Source organism: Penicillium robsamsonii (assembly GCF_028829455.1).
Source record: "Penicillium robsamsonii strain IBT 29466 chromosome Unknown utg000001l_segment0_segment0, whole genome shotgun sequence".
Lineage (NCBI taxonomy): Eukaryota > Fungi > Ascomycota > Eurotiomycetes > Eurotiales > Aspergillaceae > Penicillium > Penicillium robsamsonii.
Genome location: NW_026643219.1, coordinates 4,304,479 through 4,329,440, shown reverse-complemented (window position 1 = coordinate 4,329,440; position 24,962 = coordinate 4,304,479). Strand labels below are relative to the sequence as shown.

At 47.3% G+C, this 24,962-nt stretch overlaps 11 protein-coding genes across 11 annotated transcripts; 4 read left to right on the top strand and 7 right to left on the bottom strand.

Annotated features, from left to right (window-relative positions):
- Positions 1-78: 78 nt before the first annotated feature.
- On the top strand, positions 79-621 carry N7447_001701 (ketoreductase domain-containing protein; the record flags this gene model as incomplete). Its single annotated transcript, XM_057225977.1, has 1 exon — positions 79-621. The coding sequence occupies one exon, from the start codon at positions 79-81 to the stop codon at positions 619-621; it is 543 nt and encodes a 180-aa protein (XP_057089993.1).
- A 132-nt stretch (positions 622-753) lies between these two features.
- N7447_001700 (acyl carrier protein) lies at positions 754-1,350 on the top strand (the record flags this gene model as incomplete). The annotated part of the gene is made up of 2 exons (XM_057225976.1): positions 754-781; positions 851-1,350. 2 exons carry the CDS (start codon positions 754-756, stop codon positions 1,348-1,350), a joined length of 528 nt encoding a protein of 175 aa, XP_057089992.1.
- A 706-nt stretch (positions 1,351-2,056) lies between these two features.
- N7447_001699 (non-ribosomal peptide synthetase) lies at positions 2,057-7,058 on the bottom strand (the record flags this gene model as incomplete). The annotated part of the gene is made up of 3 exons (XM_057225975.1): positions 2,057-6,086; positions 6,135-6,947; positions 7,036-7,058. The coding sequence occupies 3 exons, from the start codon at positions 7,056-7,058 to the stop codon at positions 2,057-2,059; spliced, it is 4,866 nt and encodes a 1,621-aa protein (XP_057089991.1).
- Positions 7,059-8,859: 1,801 nt separating this feature from the next.
- On the bottom strand, positions 8,860-9,372 carry N7447_001698 (DUF1993 domain-containing protein; the record flags this gene model as incomplete). The annotated part of the gene is made up of 1 exon (XM_057225974.1): positions 8,860-9,372. The coding sequence occupies one exon, from the start codon at positions 9,370-9,372 to the stop codon at positions 8,860-8,862; it is 513 nt and encodes a 170-aa protein (XP_057089990.1).
- A 338-nt stretch (positions 9,373-9,710) lies between these two features.
- Positions 9,711-10,184, top strand: N7447_001697 (nuclear transport factor 2 family protein; the record flags this gene model as incomplete). The annotated part of the gene is made up of 1 exon (XM_057225973.1): positions 9,711-10,184. One exon carries the CDS (start codon positions 9,711-9,713, stop codon positions 10,182-10,184), a length of 474 nt encoding a protein of 157 aa, XP_057089989.1.
- Positions 10,185-11,788: 1,604 nt separating this feature from the next.
- N7447_001696 (uncharacterized protein) lies at positions 11,789-12,902 on the top strand (the record flags this gene model as incomplete). Its single annotated transcript, XM_057225972.1, has 2 exons — positions 11,789-12,045; positions 12,155-12,902. 2 exons carry the CDS (start codon positions 11,789-11,791, stop codon positions 12,900-12,902), a joined length of 1,005 nt encoding a protein of 334 aa, XP_057089988.1.
- An 893-nt stretch (positions 12,903-13,795) lies between these two features.
- Positions 13,796-14,325, bottom strand: N7447_001695 (uncharacterized protein; the record flags this gene model as incomplete). The annotated part of the gene is made up of 2 exons (XM_057225971.1): positions 13,796-14,048; positions 14,117-14,325. The coding sequence occupies 2 exons, from the start codon at positions 14,323-14,325 to the stop codon at positions 13,796-13,798; spliced, it is 462 nt and encodes a 153-aa protein (XP_057089987.1).
- A 1,070-nt stretch (positions 14,326-15,395) lies between these two features.
- N7447_001694 (uncharacterized protein) lies at positions 15,396-16,637 on the bottom strand (the record flags this gene model as incomplete). Its single annotated transcript, XM_057225970.1, has 1 exon — positions 15,396-16,637. The coding sequence occupies one exon, from the start codon at positions 16,635-16,637 to the stop codon at positions 15,396-15,398; it is 1,242 nt and encodes a 413-aa protein (XP_057089986.1).
- A 1,545-nt stretch (positions 16,638-18,182) lies between these two features.
- N7447_001693 (esterase/lipase family protein) lies at positions 18,183-19,348 on the bottom strand (the record flags this gene model as incomplete). The annotated part of the gene is made up of 4 exons (XM_057225969.1): positions 18,183-18,476; positions 18,533-18,904; positions 18,977-19,214; positions 19,275-19,348. The coding sequence occupies 4 exons, from the start codon at positions 19,346-19,348 to the stop codon at positions 18,183-18,185; spliced, it is 978 nt and encodes a 325-aa protein (XP_057089985.1).
- A 1,583-nt stretch (positions 19,349-20,931) lies between these two features.
- N7447_001692 (uncharacterized protein) lies at positions 20,932-22,782 on the bottom strand (the record flags this gene model as incomplete). Its single annotated transcript, XM_057225968.1, has 1 exon — positions 20,932-22,782. One exon carries the CDS (start codon positions 22,780-22,782, stop codon positions 20,932-20,934), a length of 1,851 nt encoding a protein of 616 aa, XP_057089984.1.
- Positions 22,783-23,229: 447 nt separating this feature from the next.
- Positions 23,230-23,963, bottom strand: N7447_001691 (class I SAM-dependent methyltransferase; the record flags this gene model as incomplete). The annotated part of the gene is made up of 3 exons (XM_057225967.1): positions 23,230-23,391; positions 23,421-23,592; positions 23,644-23,963. The coding sequence occupies 3 exons, from the start codon at positions 23,961-23,963 to the stop codon at positions 23,230-23,232; spliced, it is 654 nt and encodes a 217-aa protein (XP_057089983.1).
- Between the last annotated feature and the right edge of the window lie 999 nt (positions 23,964-24,962).

Sequence of the window (24,962 nt, the reverse complement as noted above, 5' to 3'; positions counted from 1 at the left end):
TTGGTTTAACGGAACTCACCACTTGAAAGAAGACTGCTAACCAGGTTCCTTGCTTAATAACATCACCAGCTTCGAATCATGAAGCAGATCTTTGACACCATCAGGGAGTCCATGCCGCCCATTGGGGGTGTTGCAAATGGTGCTATGGTTCTACGAGACAGTTCGTTGATGAAGATGAGCTTCGAAGATTTCCAAGCAGTCCTGCGTCCCAAGATCCAAGGCACAATTAACCTTGACTGGCTCTTCTCCGATCCCAGCCAACCACTCGACTGGTTTATCAGATTTAGTTCGATCGCGGCAACGGTCGGTAACCCTGGTCAATCAGCGTACACTGCTGGAAACTGTTTCATCAAGGTACTTATCGACCGGCGCCGTCAGCAAGGTCTGGCTGGATCATCAATTGATATCACTCGATTAGTGGGACTAGGCTTCATAGAGCGTGAGAGCCACGGCCGCCTAACCAAGGAGCACCAGGAGCGGCTAACCACGCGATCTGGCACCATTGCGATGAGCGAGAATGATCTGCATCAGTTGTTTGCTGAGGCCATCTTGTCCGGACGACATGACTTGGGCCTCAACCCGGAGATCATTACTGGTCTGGCACCCATCTCTGTCGAATAGTCCAAGGACGCATACTGGAAGACCAATACCAGATTGTCGCTGTTGATCCGGGAGGTGGGACAGGCCGGCTCTCAGGGGGGAGAAAGGGGCAACGCAGTCCCAGTCCGACAACTGTTGGAAGCGGCTAAGAACATGCAAGACGCGGTGAAGGTACTTACAGGTAAGTAAAATTAAGTTTCAAGACTTCTCTCCTGACCAATTGAACATGGATACTGACAATTCCGTTTAGGTGCTTTCAAATCAAAGCTGCAAGCATTGAAATTCCTTTCAGATTCTGACAGCCTCTATGATACCACGCCTCTGGTGGATATGGGCGTTGACAGTTTGGTCGCAGTGGAGGTGAGATCGTGGTTCTTGAAAGAGCTCGCAGTGGACGTTCCAGTGATGAAGATTCTGGGTGGTGTCTCGATCACAGATTTGGTGGAAGTTGTGGCACAGAAGCTTCCCCAAGAGCTACTGACTCGGCTTGATCCCGAGGGGAAGCAAAACCGCGGCGGTGACAATGTGCCAACCCCTGCTGCCGACAAGAAATCCGAAGAAACGGAAGAATCAAAGACCAGCGGTCTGGACAGCGCTCATGAAGTCAACGGGGTAAACGGTGTCAATGGCACTCGTGATACCATTGATATCGCGAACGTCACCAACGGGACTATGATCACCACAGAGGTGGAGCTCAAGAGCACAGATGGCGTTCTCCCGATCATTATCAGTGGGCAGGAGGTCGCCTAAGATGGAAGGCGTGATATGCCCGTTCAATTGTATTAGTTCTGTCGAATATCAAGGTTGAATACCCTGGCGAAATACGAAGTACAGGGCATCGAAACCCCGGAAGAATCCACGGACCGCTTTTATTGCGAGCTCCATACAAATTGCATATAGCAAAACGCATATAAATAATCGTAATTTATTCTGCTGTATTAGTAGGTTATGCATCCATTTTGGGTGACTTTATATAAGTATAGGCACGTAGGCATTGCCTAACATAGGTATGCCCATAGGCCTTGGGTGTTTCAACTCTTAGGGTGCCCGTCTAGTTGAAACACCCAAGGCCCACCGTGGACGGGCCATAGTGAAAAATGGCCTCATAGCCTGTTGGGCTACGAAGGGAGAGGGAAGAAGGAAGAAAAGCTGTGCTATTCAATATATCAAGAACAGGGTCTTTATAACCTGCCAGCAAACTAGCAAATGCTGGGTCTGGCAAACAATCGTCAAGACAGTTTGATCTCTAACAGAAACTATTATTGTCGAGGGCTTGACAATCAATAACGTGTGAAGAAAGCCGACATATAAAGGTTGTGCAAGCGAGTCAGGATCTTGTCTCAACAATATAGCAATAATCAAAATTCCATGCTAGGATAGAGTGTAGTATATATATTTTCCAACAAAAATCCAAAACAATACAAATGACCAAAAAAAGGAAAGCAATGTGAAGCTTTTAAACACGTTTCCCTTCAAAGCCCTCAGCGGGCCATCCCTGAAGTGTGTCCCGGTTCTCAACATGGTCACCCGACAAAACCAAGGTATGTTCCAAAAGACAAGCATCTTGGCCCATCGAAGCGCCGGACATCAAGCGCGATCCAGCGCGTAAAATACTCCGGTCGCCAACATTCAAGGTATGCAGCTCAAACCCACCACGCGAGTTCAAGTGACAAACCAAACTGGCATCGTCGACAGCAACGCGGTTACCAAGAGTGACGAGATCAGGCTCTGTGAAGAAGATGCTGGGACTACCGTTGGCGTGGATCGCACAGTCCTTTCCAATGTTCGCGCCTAAGAGGCGGTAGTACCAGGAAATATAAGCAGAGCCCGAGATCATTGGCTGAAGACCTACTCCATCATAGCAGTCTTTAATCAGCGTCTCGCAGGAGAGGAGGAACTGCCAGCGTTGGTTGTAGCTGCTCTTGTCCCAGTGGTAGGCGCCTTCCTTGCGGCGGCCAACGACCGTCCATTTAATGCAGAGAATAATGCCAAAGGCAAGGAATACTTGAGCAGCGGTAATGACAGATAGGATTGAGGCGAGAAGGCCATACAGAGCGAATGGGCGCCAGGCACCTTGCTTAAAACCAGCCGCATCGCTGTAGTCTAGGACAGCACGGAGAGCAAAAAGGGAGAACAGCACGGTAAGGAGCCAGTAGACAGTTGTGACAATAACTGAAAAGACAGAATAGATCACAATTTGCCACATGCGGAGGACGTAGTAGTTGGCCTCGCGGCGGTAGAAGGCACGACCGAAAGGCTTGCAGGTATCCGAACCCTTTTCAATCTCGGTAACGGTGGCGGTCTTATTCTTACCACCAACATCGGTCTCCTTCTCGTTGATGGTATTCTTGCTGATTGTGCTCCCGTCTTCGTTGTCGCTGCTGGGGCTGCTGCTACTGTCTCCGATGATGGTTGGAGCCGTCGAACTGGAGGGCGAGGTGGAAGTAGAACTTGGGAACTGTATAGCCTCGCCACCCTTGCTCCCAGTCCAGACGGTGTTGGCAGCATAGTCACCGTTGCGGCGGAGCAACGCACCGGAGCCGATCATGGCTTCACGGCCGATGGTAGTACCGGGTAAAGCGACGACACGATCACCGACCATGCTACCGTCACCGATCACGATGCGGTCACGGCCGTAGCCATCGGATGTGACCAAAGTCGAGCGAGAGCCAAAGACAACATCGTTACCAACCTCAATGAGATCAAAATCGACAGTGACGGGACCAACACTGGGCCAGTAGACATGCTTGCCAACTTTGCCACCAAGGGCACGGACAGCCATCGAGACGAATTCATAGTGACGACCAGTAAGGCGGGTGAGTTCATGAATGTCGCCCGCAGGTAGAATCTGCGCAAGCACCGCACTCCGTACCTTTTGGCGAGTAGTCTGTCTCGAGGCAGGTCCAGGCTTAGGCTTGCCACAGATGAGATCTAGCAAGGACTTTATAATCAAGACCGCAATGAAGAGCACAATTGGACCACCAATAGCACGACAGATCCGTGCTGTTATATGGAATGCAACCCGTTGATCAGATGTGTACCAATTTAGGGTAGACCGGAACATGTCGGCCGCGGGAGTAGGGAATTCGAGAACCATAGGGATGAGACCGCCCATCCAGGTAATACGAGCAGCCATCCAGGTGATAATCTTGATTGGCTGAACAATCAAGAGAATCCAGATCCAGTGAGGCTGAGGGATCTGAGAAGTGAGCAATTGGCGATTAGACTCATCGGCGTCCTGGAGTTCCCAGCTTGACGAGTTGGGACCAATACAGGTCCTCTCGGGGATATCTGCACCAGGCGCTACAATCGACTTAATACCAATAGAAGAGTCCTTGCCAATGCGAATGCGCTTCAACAGCATAGAGGTGTTTCGCTCCACGCCGAAAGGGCGACAAAGGCAAGTATCCAAAACGACATTGTCACCGATCTCAATGAGATCATACTCACCAAGCTTAGCGGATGCAGACATGGTGACATTCTTTCCAATCTTTGCGCCAAGTAGACGGTAAAAGAGAATCCGGGACCAGTTGTAGTTGTTAAAGAGACCCTTTCCGCACACCTGCAATGCCTTCTGGGTCAACCACCAGCGGGTATGGTACGGGCCCCACATAGGTGATATGCCCTCCTTATAGCGACCGATGACGAGCCACTTAAAGACGATGGCAAGTATAGGAGACACTATTTGTGAACATAAGCGAGCTGACATCACGGCGAAAACAACCAGGATCAAGCGACCGATGAGATTATCACGAATAGGGAATCGATTTGAGCACTCAGCCATGACGTATGCAAACATCATCCACTGGAAGGCGCGCTTCATGGGGAAGAAGAACACAGTTGGGAACAGATGCAGGATCAAGATAATTGGGTTCGTGCTGCTGTATGTCTTCTCGCAACCAGGCAATTCAACTTCCCCATCGTCACCCTTCGCAGCCTTGACATCAACGGCTTCAGTGATCTTGTGCTCTATCGCTCCGATAGTGCTATGGTGGAAAAGAATGTCACCGGCCAGGAAAATGCTGAATTCGCGACGAAGTTGCGAAACCATACGACCAGCACTAAGACTATCACCTCCAGCAGCAAAGAAGTCGGTAACTGCAGATACTTCATCTGGTGCACAAGACAAAGCCACAGCGAAGATCTCCCGCACGCGGCGCTGAACGGGCGATAAATCGCCATCCGAGTTGCGGGAGCGGATGGCCTCATTGATAGCGGCCTGGTCGGGTTTTCCGTAGAAATCGACCGGCATGGGACCCTTGAGGGGGATAATACGACTAGGTACGAGATAGCCATCAAGCTGGTTGTGGAGCTGGCCAGGTGTCACATAGTCATCATCTGGGTTCTGGACAAACAAAACAACCTGCGCGAGCCCGTCGCGCGGGTTGATTTGTACGTGCACCTCAGGCGCATTCGCTTTCTTGGAAAGAACCGAGCGAATGATTTTATCATCGATTACACACGCCTTTTTCGGGATCAATGCACTGAGTGGAGCGCCAGCGGGCGGGCACGTAGCTTCATAGTGCCTGTTTGCCAGGGGCGTGGCCGTGGTTAAGGTCTCCAAGGACAACCGCTCTGCGAGCTTGATGCGTTGGATCTTGTTGTTTGCCTTTGGCACACCATCCATGTATACTACCAGAGCGGGCCACTTGGGCTGATGGAGAATAGGCTGCAGCGCTTCGTGTATCTGGCGAATATCCGGCCTAGTGAGGCCTGGAGGTGTGACGATAACCACACCGACGACTTCCTGTAGCACCTCGTCTGGGACCGAAAAAGCCAATGTCTCAGTGACGCGACCATACAGCGAGGATTCAGGATCTTTGGCTGTGGCCAGCACGGCGTTTTCCACTTCGACGGGAGATATAATTTCACCACCACGGTTGATGACCTCCTTGCTACGGCCAGTGATGTATAGGTAATTGTCGGCATCGAGATGTCCAAGATCACCAGTATCAAACCAGCCAGATTCGTTGAACGCGCTGGTATCAATCTTGCCGTCGGGGGTCAGATATCCTTCGAAAGCGGGTGATCCACGAATGCAGATGTGTCCGAGCATTCCACATTGCAAGACAGGCTTGCCACTTTCGGTCAAAATTGCAACCTCAGGACCAACAATCCGTCCCGAGGTTCCATGGCGATCAAGTTTATAGTCCCTCGGCGGCGCAGCAATAGGCATACATTCAGTCATGCCGTAACTGGGGAGGACAGAGCAGTGGAAAGTATCATGAAGCTGCACAGCAAGCGTTGGAGGAAGACCACCACCAGCGTTGCAGATAAACTGGATGGCGCTTTGCTTAACGGCATCGGGACGGTGCTCGGCTTCCGCAAGGATCATTTGGTGCATCGTGGGTGTGGCATAATACCAAGTTGGTGTCATATGAGGGGTTTGTATGGCATCCCAGAACATGCTGGGGTCAAACGATGGGCAGCATATTGTGGCACCGCCGGCTAGGATGGGGGAGAAGATACTGCGCATGATGCCACCACTAATGATATTAGCATTTTCCTATCATATAACTTGGCAGGGGACATACACATGGTTCAGCGGCATCATATTAAGACAGATATCTGTCGTGGACAGTTCCACCGACTCTATCGTAGCCATAGTACCCGCGATGAGGTTATAAGTTGTAATGGGAACCAGCTTCTTAGTACCACTTGTACCACTGGTGAACAGGATAATGGCAATGTCGTCCCCGGAATTGGGGGGAACGTCACACGCACTACAAGCGTTTTGTGCAGAGACCACCCGGAAAGTCATGTCTTCAAGCTGTTCAATGCCAAACACTGGCCGACTACCATTGTCCAGCTGCAACTTGCCAATGTCAGCGTCCAGCGCGACAACAGCATCAGCTTTTGCGTTTTCTATATCCATCTGCAACTGCTCTGGCACTGTGTTTGATGTCATAGGCACAATGGTATACCTGTTGACGAAAGCAAGAACAGCCACTGCCATAAGAGGGCCGTTAGGCAAGATGACAGCAATGCGAGGCTTTCCATGACGGGAAGGTCCCACAGGAATCTGGAAACTCTCCAAGAACTGTCGGATAGTATTATGTGTCAGATGCCGTCCGGTATTAGCATCGATGAGACCGGGGCGAGAGTCTGTCCCGATTAGTTCTGCAACGTTGGGTGTGGCTGCTTTGACTTGTGCACGAAGGTGTGTAATGAATTCATTGTTGTTGGTCTTGGTGTATTCTGGAATGGACTTGTAGATGTCCTGAAAGGTTGTTATTAGGTGACGAATAGGCCAAGAACCGGTGTGCGAGGATAGTAGGGAGGAGAGGTGGTGGGAAGCGTCTGGGTGAGAGGCCTCACTGCGGAGGTGTAGAAGCTGATCTATAAGTCTATCTGACAGTCAGAATTGGAAGGAACTTCAATTGAACAGCCGAACAAGAAGAAAGAAGAAGAAAACAATAATGTGATAAAGCATACGATGATCCTGGTATTTGTGCCATTCTGTAGTATATCCAGTGTAAATAGTTCTTCAACTCGATATGATACACAACCTAGAAGGGGAAGTCCTTCACAATTTATATGCTACCACCACACGCTATTAGCATTAACCTGGCGAACCATCCACCATGAACAATCCTTCATAACACATGCTACATGCCGGCACCGAATCCTAGTAATACCAACCCAATGTACTACCCAAAAGGAGAACTCCTTCACAACGCATACCCTAGTAATATCCACTCGGTCCACCAACGGCTTGCAAATCACATTACACAAACTTAATTGTTATCATGAACTCTTCACACAAAAATACGACGACAAACCAGGTCAGAGTCCAAAGCAGAAAGATCCGCACGGCTTCCAGATCTCCAAACCCTGGCCCGGCTCGTCCCACGGAATTCCGTTCATGATCGGAGAGATCAGCTCAACTCTTAGTGCGCTACATTGTGTAGCTAGTTGGGATGGTATTGGTCAGAGATAGAGCCATCATCACGTTAATCATACATGGGCCGTGAGGTGATCAAACCCTAGGGCCTTGATAGAGATTGGAGTTTCCCGGAGCACAAATGTCACAATCCGGCCCCTGTTTCAAGTGAGCTTTTAGTTATTAAATTTTCTACTTAATATCTGCGAATTCCCTTTACCGGATGTAGTAAGATCACCCCCATGATTATGAGGAGAGATAAGCCCAACTCCATGGGTACTCTCAATATTACTCTCTATCCCGAACGACCTCGCTTCATTATCTAGATATTCCAATATACACATCTACTAGTATAGTATCTGTATATAGAGATTTCATATAATACCTTCGAGTGTCTCTACATGATCTCTGATCGGCAATTTAAGGCCAAGCCAACACCACAGATCATATGGGTCTAAGACGGGAAACTCCTGTCGGACTCCGTACGTATCCACGAGCTTCGGGCCGTGTATAGATTTAGAGTAATTCCCGGGGACGATCAACTAACCCTTAACGCGCTAGATGTATACATATGCCAATGGTCCACATGATGACAGCAGTGAACCCCACAATGTCCCATACAAATGAAGTTGGATTTGGCCATTTACCATATTTGGTCCAGGTACTACTAGGATCTATTTATAATGGTCTCTAATGTGGTGCAACCTGCACGTAATCGTCGTACCTCGAGGGAAAAATCAATCCAATCCTTCCCGCTTCTGCAGTATAAATTATCCGTTCCTTGCCAAGTAGCCCTAACCTTTTGCCAAGGTACTTGGCAGGGACCGTGCACATCGATGTAACCCATTTCTTCCAATTGATATTCCATTGATCGATTTTATAAATGGCATTATCACCAACAGTCGTTTCAGGAACTGGATCATGCATATTCTACAGGCTCTAGTGAGCCATAAAAATTTGAGTTCATCGGTGGCATCGAGGTCTCGACATTGAGACCGCTGATCTCAATGAGGCCAACGTGGCGAATACGACACTAGCCTTAGCTAGCGAAGTCCTCAATGCGGAGGTACTTCCTATCACTAAGAACTAGGATAAATGTCAAGCCTACTGTAACAAATATAACACATACAATATTTTGATCCTTACTACCCATGAATACCGCGTCGATGTTGCCATTTGAGGAATTGGCTGCAAGCTTCTACTCTTAGGGCGAGGATTAGAGTTCCACAGGGTCTAGGTACTAGAGTGAATTCAAAGCAGATCCAATGAATATTTCCTCCCCCTGTACGGAGTATACATGGTGCCATTAGTCCAAAGTCTAGGGTGCTCTAATTTACATTGCCAAGTGAGGCTATATCGGTTGAAACCGGGTTTAATTAGGCCATAAATTCCGATAGATAATCCACCTTCCCTATCTGGACACCTTTCACCCTCAAAATTTCATACACCGTCACAACATGGAAGTAAAAATTGGGGATCGCAAATCGCACCGAATAATCCTCTATCGTAAAGTCGAACTCTTTCTTCCCAACTGGAGCCTTGAAGGTTTGCCCTTCCTTCAGAGCGGTCTTAGCCGGATCGACCTTTTCGACCTCCGCGAGTGCCCTATCAAGACGCTTGTAAAGATCTTCGTAGGTCTCGTCGGGTTCTTCCTGTGGCAGAGGATCGACGAAAGCTGCGCGGGCGATGGTCTTGGAGACGATGCTTGTTGCGGTCACAACTTGGAAGGAGAGCGGCTTCATATCCTCGACAAGGCGGGCATTGAGAAGGTCATCGAGCGGGATGTTGTTTTCTTTCGCGAACTCTTCAGCTTTTTTGAGGATGGCAGCGATGGTTTTGAGACCCCTGGTGAAAGTGGCGATGGTGTAATTGTAGAATGGAGAGGCCATTTCGATTTTGAACTTCGAGTTTTGTACTTGAGCTTTTTAAATTGCGGGTTAACAATATCTTATTGGGGGGATTATATGAGGCCTTATATGTTGTCTGCGATATGCTATGTTGCCCCCCCAACAACAGAAGTTCTCATGCCAACCACTGAGTTCTCCGCCCGATTTGAAATCCACAAAATCCACAGATTACTAATTTACTTGCCAAGCCCTGCACACATTTGCAATCAGTTAGTCAAAGGAATGATTATATACCATGCCTTACAAAGTGAACCCTCAATTGGCAACGTTGAAAGTATAAGAGGCACGTTGTTTTCTCATGAACCCCTGAAATCGAAACAATGAAGACAACTCCATCCGACCATGAGCTCATCAGAAATGCAATTGCGAACATTGCGATTGCATTTGACACCAACGCCGCCTACACGGAGGTTCGAAGTTCGTTTACAGAAGATTGTGTGGTGGACTATACGGGATCGCTTGGCCTCATGAATGGCATCAACACTGTTATTGAGAAACTGCAGAATACCATCGGCCACGTTACTACCTTTCGCAGATTGAGCACGCAAGCTATACATCTCACCGGCAAGGATACGGCTGAGGCTACGACGTGTTGCTCCGCGAGTCATTACGTCGGCGGTAAGTCGTTCTTCGCTGAAGCGACATATTTCGATAAGCTCGTCAAAGTGACTGAGGGAAGCACTACAAAATGGTTGATCAACTATCGCTTGACCACGATGATGGGCGTTCCACAGGGCGATGTCTCCATTTTCAACATGGACTTGGAAGGATGGGTTGACACCTTGAAGGCGTGAGATGATTCCGATTTTTGTGATCGAGGCCTGTGGCTGCCTAGGTGAGATTTTGTTTGAAGCCAGTGGCTGACGTGTGTTATTATCACACTTAGGTGGCGACACTATAAGTCTATCCCAACTCTCTCCTATTGAGTTGAGGTAGTGCTCGATGGCTTGTTGCTTTCTCAACCATTTCTTTAGGTTTCTCACAGCTATTGTGATGTTTTTTATTTCTTTCCTCCCACGAAGCTATGCAGTGAGAGTGCTCTCCATCATTAGGATATATTTTAATTTGGTTCTGCCTCCTCGCTTCAACTAACATTGATGCTCTCTAGTAATTGATATACCTCCACTTTTACGCTTATTCCGGATGGGCACCTTCAACGGTATCAAATGGAACATTGGATGTTATGACGGACCAGGCTAGACTTTCTAGACAATATTGACGCTTTATTTCAAAAGAAGCAAAATTATCGAAAAGAAAAGTCCGCGACTCACCAGTGGTTCCAGGCGATGCCAGTGCTTGACTTGAAGACCCAGCAGCTCTGTCGGAAATTACCAAGATATTTGTAGAAAGGACAAGATGGGAAAGAAATCATGGATTGCGCTAGGCTGTTGACTGGGAGAGAGAAAAGGACCTCGGGGGGAGGAAAAATAATCTAGGTGAAGAGCAAAGCTCATATCCGCCATAAGTAGAACAGCTTCATCACCATCCCGCGGTTCGTACTCGCTTCGTACTCGCTTCGCTGCCCCGTATGAGCAAATAAGATAAGTCACTCAAATCAAGTGGTTCGCAGTTAACGGAGGTGTGGTGTGATTTAAAGGATCGGGATCCAAAGAGTTTACGGTTTTGAAAGTATGAAGTTCGCAGGAATGAAAATGGTTGGAAGAGATTTCAAATATATCTGAATAGGTTTCTTATTGGGGGGGGCGAATCCCGATCGTTTATCAAAAGTTCGTATTGGTCTACCTAACGTGATGTTTTTTTCTTGGTAAAAAGCAATGATATTTCTATAAAATAACTCAAGGTGATGTTTGTTCAGTTGATGAACAAGATTGTTTTGATTGATTAGTTTTTGGATCCACCGGGTATATACATTGTGTCAGAATACTGAGATTAATTACTTGGTTGGAACAGGTATTATTACCCGGAAAATGATGTGACCATTGATACTCGGGTTACTATGCATAAGTGTATATTATAATTAGTCATTATGTCCGCACAGATTGATACAAAAAGCGGTTTTATCATTTTAGTTAGAGTCTTCGATGCCTGTCATATTGCCCTAAAAAGTTGAGATTTGAGTCCCAGCGTATTTCCCGGATTAGGTGTAATTTGGAAACCGCAGGGCCTGTGAGGAAACGGGAGTATCCCCGGCTATTGGCTGGATAGTGCGTTGGCGCGTACCGAAGGTAGGGTCCCACGTAGCGGGACTGTATTGCCACGGCGGCTAGGTCGTGACCGCCTACCAAACAGGCTATTCTTGGTATGATCCTGTCAGCCTGGTATAATTACCTAAATAGGTAATTCTTGGCATGTGATGCTAATTGACGTTCCGTGACGTGGTATGGGACTTTCGTCCCTTGTTTTTTTAACTTTGTTAACTATATTTTGAGTATCAAAAATGTCATATTCGAAGAAGACTCCCTACAAAAAGCGCAAGGCTGACTACCGCCGCACCCCTGCGAAAGCAAGTTACACGAAGTCCAACGAAGACCGCGGTACACCTGACAAGTTTATTGAGGAGAAAGTCAAGAAAGCACTTTCAAAGGCCAATTGTGGGCCTTTACAATCCGTCTTTGTGCGGCTGCTGCCGTGCTCGGTTGATCGAACCGTTGAGAATCCCGAGTTTACGGTTTTGCAAAACAACGAGTGGCCTGCGTACCTTAAAGGCCCGTTGGCTGAGCGCAATTATGAATTCGGAGCCAACGGTCTCCGGCGAGTGTCCCCGACGACGGACAGCATCCTCATGACACTATCTTCATTAAAGGAGTGTGTGTGAGAAAGACCGTATCTCACGCCGGAGGCGTGCGATTGTTGCTATTTGCGTTCCGCAATGGCAATCGGCAGGATCTCCCGGCCACGACTGTCAGCCCACAGTTTCAGGTTGTGAGGACGGCAGCGAAGTTGCCCGCCAAGTTTCGTATGAACTCTTGACGAAGGATAAGCTTACGGATGTTGTTGATACTTCGGAGAAGCATGGTTCAGCTCGTCATATTTGGTACCATGACGGGCCCTTTGCTGTGCATCACAACACACAGGGTGAGCCTGTCTGGAAGAGCGTCGATGGGACAGCGTTTACATCTCGCCTGAGCAAGGAGGAGGGTCGACCTATGGGGAAAGTCCAAGTTCGTATGGGCAACTCCGGCACCAAGTCGCTTGGGTCAGTGTGTAACATGAATTTGTCATCGACCAGTCCAATAAGGACATTTACAACGCCAGGTCAAGTTAGTGTTGGTTCGTCGTTGGTCGGAATGAAGTTCCGATATTTGGATTTTTTCGTTACTATTAACAGGTATGAGCGGTTTCCGGCAGCGAGTCGTTCTCAGTCTGTTAGTGAACTGCCGTTGGAGTTATTTCTAGAGTTTGACGGACCCGCTCCAATCGAGATTCATTGTGCAGACAAGGCGTCGTCGTGCGGAGCGATAACTGCAATGGACATGGAATTTTACTATGAGTGGGTCAACCCTAGCTCTCCCGTAGCTCCCGTTCTGGGTCCCACTCGGGGCCCCGCTTAGGCTCCCGCTTTAACTTATTCAAGGATCTGCCTCTAGCTCGAGGTCGAAATCTACTTGAATATGCGGCTCTGTTGAAAGTGGTGCCTGGTCGAGAATTGCGACGTCGAAAGTGGGTCGAAAGTGGTTTGTCGAAAGACGGCAAAATACGTGACATGTTGAGAGTGACGTCGAAAATGTCGAAATGGCCCATCATGCGCGTTAAGATAAGGACTGCTAGCATGTTAGATTAATGAAAACTGCGCGTGGCTTTGCCAAAAGAAAAGTGTTATCGTCGAAAATGCGATAGCGAGGTTTCTCCCTTCCCATAAGTAGCAAGGCCCGGTGACCTGCTCCCCGGTTCCGTTTTTCAATGTATTGTATAATCAGAGTAAATGATGAGAAGTAGAAGGAAACCGTCGGTTTGAGTTTAGCTGCTGACCAGGAGAGAGACAGAGAGGAAGAAATCCCAATCTAGGTGAGGAGCAAATTTTAGAACTCCTGTCGGCGCAGTGACGCCCTTATACCGGAGGATACATTTATCCTACATGTTTTATAATTTATGTTACGCAATTAAGGCTTTACATAAATTATTAACTAGCAGAGCTTATACGGAAAGACAGAGAGTGGAATACCATTGATTGGACCCTCACATTTTACGATACAGAATACACCGACACTTTCTATCCGCCTTAAGACAGAAATGCTGCCTCAATATTCCATACGGCCATATTTTGGAATCGAGGCAGAAGAACTTATATAGTTGAGGTCTGCGAATCTAAATGTATTCTATAAAGATCAAAGGAGCGGGATCCAAGTACAATGATAACTATCGACTGTACTCAAAGAGAAATCCTGATGGCCATATCCCACAATATGCAACAACACAATGGTCCCCTGATGCACCTCGAAATAAACTACTGGTTGAGGTAGAATTCTCCACCGTTGATAGTCTTGCACTCAGTATCAACATTGCCAACAGGGCCCGTGTAAGGGCCACACTGATACTTGTAACCAGACTCAATGAAGGTCGCAGCTGCTCCAGTGGGGCCCTCAGCGGCGACTTCGTACTTTTCGACATCAAAAGCACCGGTGGGGAAAAAGAAGGTGTAGGCAGGGTCAGCGCAAGGCTCAGGGCTCTTGGGACCGGCAGGAAGTTTGCCGTTGGTCCTAATTGGTTTGATTAGTCTCTCGCTATTGGGGGCCAACAAACGTTCTAGAAAATAATAACAACTTACCAAGCAGTGTGGCAGGTGGTGGTCTCAAGGGCCTCTCCCGCGGGGTTCCTCGATGTAAGGTAGAATGTCAAATCCCAAGTGTCGCCCTCAATAGTGTGCTTGAGGGAAAGGTCGCCAATGCTGTAGGGGTAGGCTCGGGACTTGGTCGCAGGGGCGGTGGAGGCAGCACCAGCAAGAGAGACAGCAATAGTAATGAAAGAAGTCTTCATTTTGATGGTTTGTCAAGATATCTTGGGTCAGAAGAGAGGAAATTAGGCGGAAGCGTTCGGAATCAGTGATTCTTTCATAAAATTGGATTGTGATATTGTGGCAATGAAGACAGATAGAAGAAGGTCACGGAGTCCTTTATATATATATATATATTTGAAGTGACCCATGTTGTTGCAAAGAGTACGGCTTACGAAGAATATGTCTCAGTCTGTTCAGCTCACTCGATCGATCTTGACGAATTGTACATTAGATAGCCAGGAAGGGGCTAAGATTTTCGTCTGTTAGATAGGTGGCGCACCATTACCCACTGTTGTCATTGCCAGTGTCTTAGTGCCTACTACTAGATATATCTTAAATGGACATAACTCGGAATTCCGGAGTAGCGTGCAATACGAGCTCTCAGACTTCCAGGGTTGGAATATGCATAATATTAGGTAATAATGTAGAGTACTCGGAATTCCAAAGTAGCCTATAATGTATTCAATCAGCCGCTTGTGTCTAGAGCTTACAGAATACTTGGCGCGCTACTCCCTCCACTCTAGGACGCCTAATTCTATAAATGGAATCTTTCAGTGTATTTTAGACTGATAGCAGTATACAATATCGGATGTTAACTACTGAGTAGTTGACTGGCTGGAAGTCTGGTTCAAGGATCATGACTACGACGAACGTTTGTATTCCTAGATTCTAATATCTGATTGTTTATGGCTGATCAAAAGTCCGTCCTGTTTAGATGATTAGCTCTACAAAATGGATGGTAAAGCCATAGGAGATGGTGATCAAAACTCCGTCTTCGATTGCAAAGGCCTCTATTTCTCGGGCACCTGTAGGGGTCCGAAGTGCAATGCAAATATTGCTGTCGCTCCGTGGACCGGAGCTGCAGGTCACAGTTGTTCTTACAATCAAGGTTACTCGAAATGGAAACATCACGGTCGAGTGATGAATGCTCGACTAAACAGTTCCCAGGACTTTTGTTGAGCCTGTACAAACAATGTTACTCACTTGGAAGTGAATTGTTGATTCGAACTACCACTAGACCTCGAGAACAAAATGAGCAGAAGACTGAAAATTACCTCTGCGGAGCTGCTACTAATCTAACGCTGACGCCCTCCGAGTCATCTGACGCTTTTGGACGACTGGCTGATACCAATTTAACGCTGATGCCCTCCGAATCACCTGGTGGACGCTGGGCTACCATCCTGATTTTGGGGGCACTCAAACGCTCTGGTCGGGCACTGTTACCGCTTTCTCGTGTACTGCGTTGGGTCTTGCCTGCCGTTTTGTATCGTGAAATTTGCTCAAGAGCACGGCGTTGGCAGTCAAGAGAACTAAGTGTGTCCTCATGATTTGCTCCAAGCGCTACTTTACGCCCTTCCCATGCATGTCGGTATACCACTTCTGCTTCGGTGTACTTTTCCAGGGACCTAAGTGCATGACCTAGTGTTTGAAGAGAGTCCAGCGTCTCGGTATGATTCTTACCAAGAGTTCGCTTTTGTCTCACCCACACGTCTCGGTATACGACTTCGGCCTCGGCGTACTTCTCTTGATCATCAAGGGTATCGCCTAGCGCAGTAAGAGTATCCAGCGTATCAGCGTGGTTCTTGCCGAGAGTTCGCTTTTGTCTTTCCCAAGCATCTCGGTATGCGGCTTCGGCCTCGGCATGCTTTTCTTGCTGGCTGAGAGCATCGCCTAACGAAGTAAGAGAGTCCAGTGTGTCGGCGTGGTTCTTGCCAAGAGTTCGCTTTCGTCCTTTCCAGACGTCTCGAAACACGACTTCGGCCTCAGCATACTTCTCTTGATTATCGAGAGTATTGCCTAATAGAGTAAGAGACCTCAGCGTGTCAACGTGGTTCTTACCAAGAGCTCGCTTTTGTCTCTCCCAAGCATCTCGGTATGCGGCTTCGGCCTCGACATCCTTCTCTTGCTCGCTGCGGGCATCGTCTAATGCACCAACAGAGTCCAGCTCGTCTCCACTTGACCACCATGAAGGGATAGACGAGATGGTCGTACTAAGGGATGATATGCTGTCCGACGGACCGGAAAGTTCTTGTTCGTGCAGCGCGTCTCGACTTGACCGCCGTGAAGGAATAGACGAGATGGCCGTTCTAGGTGATGATGTGCTGCCCGACGGACCGGGAAGTTTTTCGGGATCTGAATCTTCAAGTTCGTAGATATCCTCGAGGGATCCCTCATGAACAGCAGTGGAAATTCTATTTTTGATGTAATCAAAATTTTGAGCGAATATCTCATGGGTTATTCCGAGGCCTTGCAGCTTTTTGCGAATAGCCCTCCAGGCCTCCTGCTCGGTCATAGAGAGAGAGCCACTTGTGATAGTTGAACGAGCCGAGCTGTGTCCTTTGCCAGACTGTTTCCTAATAAATTCGTTCAACATGCGCTCGACCCTAACTTGTGACGATCTAGTATTATTCCTTTTAGTTAACTGTGAGCTTTAACATGCCATTCTTTCATACCCACTTAATCTCAGTCATATCAACCAGATTCAAAGACGCTATTTTCGCTCTGATAACGTCCAGCTCGTCGACACACCATCCCATACGATCCCGGGCGGTTTGATCTTGGTACCCGACACCATCGAATTGTTGTTTAATTTGAGAGAGATCTCCCAGCACTCCGTGGCAGCTCTTCATAATCTCATCGAGCTCTGGGCTTTGACTTCCGCCTGATTGACTATCCGGAACTTTTTTTTTGTGTCTCATCAAGCACTGGGACGAGCATCCCAAGTCCATTTCGAGCCTGGCTGAAGACATCTGACGTGTGGGAGAGTGATTCGTAGAGAGTGTGTGCTAGTGGACAGACTGTTGTAATATGATCTGACACATCACCAGGGTTAGCATTGTCGTACATTCGTCCAACCAACCATCCAATGGCCTAAGCAAGAGACATGATCATAGAAGGAGTAACGACTCGTACTTATTTTGATGTCTCTTGCTGCAGTCAGATTGCTGAACACCCCACCGCCTTGAGTATAAGTGTAGTTAGTGGCTTGCGCCTTATGTCGGTCTCTTGGTAGACTCATGGTATGGTCCGGCCAGACAATACAATTTTTGGCGTTGTATAGATGTCAAGACGAAGTTACACGGCTTGACAGGAAATGAAGTTGGACCCCTGCGTGATTCTGCGGGTGCATCACATATAGGCTGCGCCAAGACGTGTCTCCAGTCACATGCGGGCTGGGTACGGCGGTTCACGCGCACAACAAATCAACAGACTACGCGCTAAACCGAAAAAGAAAACGGCAGAACTGAGCCACATGAGACGAGGTTCGCCATCGACATCAGCCACAGAAGCCAATACTATCACGTCCCTCACCTCTGTCTCGAGGTGTCGAACCCGACCTGAGCAAAGTACAATGGTTTCAAAGTCCAAGGGACCACAGATTGGTCTGGCTTCGGTCGATGAGAGAAAATTGTCCACACCGAAGAGGCGCAAATTGAAGAGTCGGAAAAGGAGAAGAGAGAATATCTAGACATGAGGTCAATCTTCAACCAAATTTCTCAAACACTCGCTAGTAGAATTGTATGTAAAGAGTTTCAAAAGAGGTGTTTTCTGAACACTTTTTGGGGGTTGTTTTAAATCCCTTCGTGCTCTGACACCAATTATATATTATCCTCAGGTGAGATAGTAAAATCAAACATCATTTCTTTTTTTGGATTTTTATAGGAGGCTAGAGGTAAGAAATAAATAATTGGCGAATAGGTGTTCATCACTCGTCCGATCAAGGATAGATACCACCAGTAAGAACACAATAGTATCATAGTTTATTGCGGCATATTTCATGGCCTTTTGCTTCATTTCCCATATTTATTGCGACCCTAAGAGATTAGAATAACTGACATCAATGCCTGATGTTATTATTAAATGTAAAATCTCGTCCCGCACTCATGTTCCCCAGCATCACTGGACCACCGCCTGACTGTATCATGTATCCTGATCGAGAACTTCGGTTTCCAGCTTCCACCGGTACGGGGGCTTGTTGACTTTCGATTCCATCTACCCATATCCACAGCTGGTTGCTCACGGCCATGTATCCGGGATCCTGAGGACTGTTGAACCGCGTCATCTGCATATGGTTGCCATGAATGGAGCGGTTTGGACACGATGCTAGGATAGCAGATTGATCGGACACAATCTAAATGAAGTTAATAAAGAGAGATTTTAGTGCGTAGCCACCTAAACAACTTATACCTTTCCAACACCAGTCACTTCAAGCTCCTCATAAAAGCAAAACATTTCGATAGTTTTGTTATAATTTTGGCGATAATCCTCTAGCATTGAATGGAATTCTTGTTGGAGATTGGCGAGCATTTCTGACCCTGGTGCTAGCGCTTGAACAATCTCTTTATTTGCTGTGCGAAGAACATTGGCTAGACGTGTTAGTGGTAATGCCCACGCAGCCTTATTTGATCCGAGATGGGGGGTCCCCATAAAAGCGATTGCGGCTGTTGAGTCAAGAACATCTTTATAGTACTGCTGGGCTGATCCGCGACAAACCAGGAGAGCTTGTTCCGTCACGAGACCTCCGAGGCTATGTGCGACGAATATCAAGGGCCGATGATTCTAAAATAATTCCCGAGGTTAGCATGGCTAGATATAGCATAGCTAAGCGGTCAATGTCTGTCTTCTACTAACCGACCTAGATCTCTTCCGCGATACTGCTAGTTCATGTGCTAGCGTTTTTCCATGATCGCGTAAAGTATTTGAGCCCGCAACTTTAAGAGCCCCGACGATGTCCCCATCGTAACCGAAGGTGATGATATGCGCATTCGGAAGGTCTTCCGGCAAGAATTTCTGGGGCCAGAACTGTCTCGTGGGCTTAAAGGTCCATGTCGTCTCACGATTCCCCGTTAGCCCGTGAACGAAAACAATACTATTATGGTTAGATATATTGGATTAAACCCCACGGTGGTGCAGCGCGATCATATCTTACTCGACGATTGCATCCTTGGGTTCGTGTAGGGTTTTTAGCCCGTAGTCCCCTGCAGTTGAGTATTCCTGCGCCATGTTAGGGGATATGTAAGACCAGAGACTGGGGCCTACTCGGGTATTTACACCTTCGAAGGACGCTAAGCCAGATTTGATGGCGGGGCTACGTGGAGGCTATGCCAAGGCTATTCTACATATCTTGTTGAAAGGACTCATGCAATCAATAACTTGTGCCTCTCTGGGATGTCACATTGGAGGCTCTACTTTACTGGGCATTGGCGTCTAGTTGGGCATGAGCATAATTCAGACATAATTCAGGCAACAGCCCTCAAAATCAGGCTTAAGATGCTTGGCCGATATGCCTCGGCGGATAGAAAATCACTTACGGTAGATATAAAAGAACCATCCTTACATATGTTTGTCGAGCAAATACGGTTGATTGGTTCCACAAGACAACCTAGCCAGTTCAAATAACAGGAGAACGAAAAAAAAAAAAAGATATCTGATAGACAAGGTACAAATACCACCAATGGGCTCACCCAAGCTATATCAAACGAACGATTTTAACGGTGCAGTACTCGGATTCACAAAGCTCTATTGTAAGGTCAGTCCCTTTCTATCATATGAAGCCTGAATAATCCTCCCATTCTGATCGCCCATAAGAGAGAGAACCAAAACCTATACAGAATTTAGATACTGACCACTTGCCACGTTTTTAGATCTTGAAAGCCTTCCCTGGTAACAGGGTGTTCTTCTGTCCGGTCGAGTATATAAGTAGGTTAGTTTCATTTATTACCTTCAGACCACATTTGCTGTCTACTTATTCCCACCATTCTTAGTCCCTAGGCTCTTCAGGGCGGCTGAATTGGTCATAAAGCCCTTCCGCGGAAGTTCCTTGCCTTGAAACACTTAGGTGACAAATTATCATGTTCTCTGTGTCATCAGCTTGGTCAAAGGCAATGCGGTCTAGGTCATATTCATTGCAATCCGTCAATGTGAGATTCTCAAGTATTGGAGCAAATTCAGGGGGATATTCAGCTGGCCATTCGTTCGTAATGTCCTGTACGCTGTGCACATGATCTATCGTCTGCATTCCTCCGGCTCGAGCTCGGGGTGCAGTGGATAAATTTCAAACAATTTATATGGGTGTGGGCTGAACTTGTCAGCCAGTCATTTCAAAAAGAAAAAAGAAAAGAAAAAGAAAAAAAATGTGCTTGAAGGATGAGGAATGGGGCAGAGATGGAGAAATGAAGAAATGAAATATGCAGAGAAAGAAATAGCGTTGCCGACACAGGAAAAGATGGCGGAGTTCAAATCAACGTTCAGACTACTGGGTCCGAGAAATTTCCAAGGTTTTAATATGGACTTTTCAGAGGGCTCCGAATAGCCTCATGATTTCTTCTTTCTATCCTGGAAGGGGATTATTCCACATACCACTATGCGTCCCTCAGCTCACCCCCGTCCCCTCAGAATATCTATTATATCGGCAAGAACCCAGGACGTTCCTTTCACAATAGGTTCTTGATGGATTTGTACAACAGTTGGCGTAGCCTTGAGATGTTTCTTTTCAGTGGTCTTTTTCTAGAAGCTTAGTAAAATTCTTGTGCCCCCCTATATATGTACAATCAATTTAATTCTCGCCAATAGCTTCTTCCAATCTATCACTTTTTGAGTCCAATGACAGCCAAGTTACGAGGGCTTTCACTGTAGTCAAACACTGGCTCAACCCAACATTCTTTGACCGAATCCTGTTCGCGGAGGAACTGCCACCGATCCACGACGATGATAGCTTCGACGATCTGAGCACTGAATGCCATTAAGCTCCACACAACACTCATATGTTTCCTCGCGTGCAGGTACTGAGCCTCGTAGCAGTGAATCTCCTCATCGGTCAGGGTAGCAATATGCTCCTGCACCTGGGGACCATATATCGGGTCTCGGCTCATCTTGATCGTCGCAGCACGAACATATGCAGTAAAGGACTTGAATGCAGCTTTGGGTACTGCTCCAATGATAATAGATCTATCTTCTGGGAGAGTTCCGTCAGGGGCATCTTCCGGCACAGAGGGTTTAGGAAGAATACTTCGATCAACGAGAATACGCTGGAGAAGAGCACGGAAGAAATGACGGGTAAATGACACTTCACTGTCATTGACGCCCCAATTGTATGGAGCTTGCACGGCCAGTGCACGAGCTGTGATGTTAAGCTTCATGCCGGTCGTTGCGCCGGGACTTCGATAATTCTCGTAGTATTTAGACATAGGGAACCCATGTGGATCGTAGGATGTTCCAGTCTCTTTGAGCCGAGGGTGTAGGGATTGAAGGACAGGGAGGTTATGTGTGGTTGGACCGAGGCGCTCCGTCAACAAATTGTAGCAACAACCGATCATAGCAACAGCTACAATTGAAGGATTCAGAATCAGGGATCGTAGACCATGGTGGACAAGATTTCCACAAGAGTGAAGGGAAACGACCATCAGTCTAGCATCGCTCTCTTCTTTTCCTTTCCCATCACAATATTTAGTGGGGGATGGATGGATGATATGGTCGATAATGGGCTCTAAATGGCCATCTTGAATTTCATGCTCAATATAGCTGAGAGTACCGCGTATCTTTGGTTCAGGCAGCTTTTCTTGTAGTGGGCTTTTGGTAGAGAATCCGAGTAGCTCGTCAGATTGAAGGCTAATCTCGCCCATCTCGAGAACAGGGACATCCGAGATCTGCGAGCCCTCTATCGTCGGTTGCGAGGTATCCGTCGTTTCAGAAACAGTCACTTGCGGAGTATCATTGCAGCCATCGCGTGGATTTATGTCCTTGCGAAAATATTGAGCCTTCGGGTTCTTTGCCAACTTGGCTCGAACATCCATGCTCTTGGCACCGTTGATGTACTGATGCTTGCGCTCAATTGCGATGATATGCTTGTAGTAAGGCGAGCTGGCCAGTGTCCGTCCAAGATAGTTCTGTCCAGACCCAAAATCCACAATATGAGTGACCGGCTCGCCTCGGCACGTATTTACAGTGTCTGATAGAGATGCGACATGTTGAGAAAGGCATTGAACCTCGTGTACTTTTTTTCGGTTCATGTGCATAGCAACTTGCTTTGGTAATTCGATCCTCTCCGGAGATGGGGTGCGCATTTCTCGTTGGAGTGTCAGTAGACGGATATTGGAAATATAGTCTAAGAGGCTCTGGGGAGGGAATGCTCCTCCATTCCAAGTACGGCTGTTTTGATCTACGGAAGGCTCGCCGGCGCCTCGTAAGTGCTCAATATCCTCTCGTAGCAGTAGACGGATGATATCTTGAGTATTGTGTTGTTCGAAAAAAAATCTCCAATCTTTTGGTAGAATTTGTGTATAAAGGTCGGGCTCCCGGGTCAGAAAGTCGACCATATGCACGCCACCGCACAAATTCATAAAGAGCACCGATGTAGTAGAGAAGCAGAGGAGGGCCTCAATGTAGGCATCTGGGTGCGTCCATGCCCCGGAGATGGGTAGGGGGCGATTGGAAGTCATGCGAATTAGTGATCAATCGTCTCACCAAAATCACTATGAGGATTCTTCGCGGGAAGTCGTTAATTATGGTGCTCTCTAGGGCTCTGGATATTTTTTTATTGTGCTGAGTCATCTTCGGATCCTTCCGAGGTCCTGCAAGTGGACCCAGAAACGACCTTGCTCCATGCCAAACGCAACAGCTTGCATTTATTTTGTTGCATAACAGTTCTATAGGCAATATTCTCAATGGACTTTTAGCAATAATTAACTCCTTATCATCGATTAGCCGTAAATTGGCTTTTTTCACAAATATCCGGAGTGAAGAGCCTTTCTCCCATGGACGGGGACTCTGTTTATAGTTAGTACGAGTACTCATGCGATCGAAGGGAATGGGTTGGACTATACGTTTAAAAATAGACATGTAACATTTTATCCCGCAGCTTCTGTTTAATCACAGCATTATGAATCTTATCCGCATCCGAACCTCAGCCCAGAACCTGCGTGTACAAGCGCAGCGAATAGGAATCGATGGCTTGCTACAACTTGATCTCGCGGCCAGGGCGAGAACGGCGGATTGTAGACCGACAAGCTGACGTACTCAAAGCCCGCTTCAATCATCCAGCTCTCCAACTTATGGTGGATGTTCAGCTCCCGGCCACTCTTTCCCCGGCGGAATTGGCAGCTTGCAGCCATTCCATGGGCGCGGAAGTTTCCTTGAGAAATTCATCGCCCCTCCGGGCTGACATGGCTCTCTCGTGTGATTCAAGGTAGCCACGGGGTTTGACGTGGTCGTGGGTCCGGCTCATAAACTTAGACCAGTCGGCCACGCATCTGCTCAGTGCGTTGGAATGTCAAGAAAGGGGATAGGTGGCAGGAACATACCCTGCCAGGTATCGTGCATCGATAACGTCAAAGTGGTTTTGTTCGTGCTTCCATTCGCTTTCAAAGTGCTCCACGATGGACTCGATATTTGGGGCCATCCAACTGGGCTGGATAGGACTGATGTCATTCTTAATGACGTGGGCGTTAGGAAATCTTCCAAAATTCAGAGTCAGTCTTCCTGGCATACAAAAATAGAGGATGGAGTATTTCATGTACTCAGCAATGTCCATAACCCAGATGCCTGTTCCGGTTCCCAGGTCAAGAATGTTCTGTGGCGATGAGATTACAGGGGCGTTGTAGAGCTCCCCTTCAAGTAACATCAGCTATCTGCGCCGCTCTAGTAAGCCAGGCTCGTTCACCAGAGATATATTGCTTCACGGATTTGTGGGTGTGTCTGAAGGGAGACTTCAGTATAACATAGACAGTCACTAGAGATAGCGCCTACTATATTCATTCAATCCTACTCCTCTTCATCATTCGGATCCTAATTTAATCAGTCTTCCCAGCCAGGGGCCTCTAAACGAAAGTTCAAAAGTACATATAATTTCCCTAGTGAGCCATAGGTCACTTGGTCATTGACTTGAGTACCAAGGGCAGTTTAGCAACACTACTTACTGAGCTACTACTGCAATACCGCCGACCATCCTCATATTCAAACTCGATTACGCTATCTGACAGGGAGGTAAGTTCATGGGAAGTGGAAAGCATTCTGGTGGAAGTAACAAAACAGGAAGATTTCTAGATAAACACGCAGAAGGTCTAGTAGTCTCACCTGCTGGGCCGAAAAATCCAAGAAAAAGGATGAACAGGTCCGATATGCCCTTTACAATATGAGAGAAAGCCAAGGCAGAGAAATTGGACTGCTAGTGCACAGATGTGGAGGCACCACTTGATGCTCGAGTCGCCTGGGACTTTCGATATTTCAGGGCAGACGAGTCCGAGGATTTAGGTGGATGTAGATAGAAGCTTTTTGTGGTCAGAAGACTTAGGGCACCCTGATTTGAGAACTAAGTAATTGCAGCAAATGTTGTTTGCCTACATCAAACTTAATTAAGTCCGCCTAGAGCTCGAGAGATGCGAGACCAGATTATTCTGATGCCTGACAGGTTACTTTCTTCAGTAAGCAGCGCATATAATACTGAAGTACATCATCGCTGTTATCGAACTCAACTTTTCTAATCCAATCAGTCATTCTTCGCGTGGTGGGCTTTACTCCAGCCAAACCACAGAGCTCTTCGATCTGAAAAATTATTTCTTCTTGATCAACACCTATTAAATGGCTTTCAAAAACAGGATCTGGAAGCTGCGTTTCCCTCAAT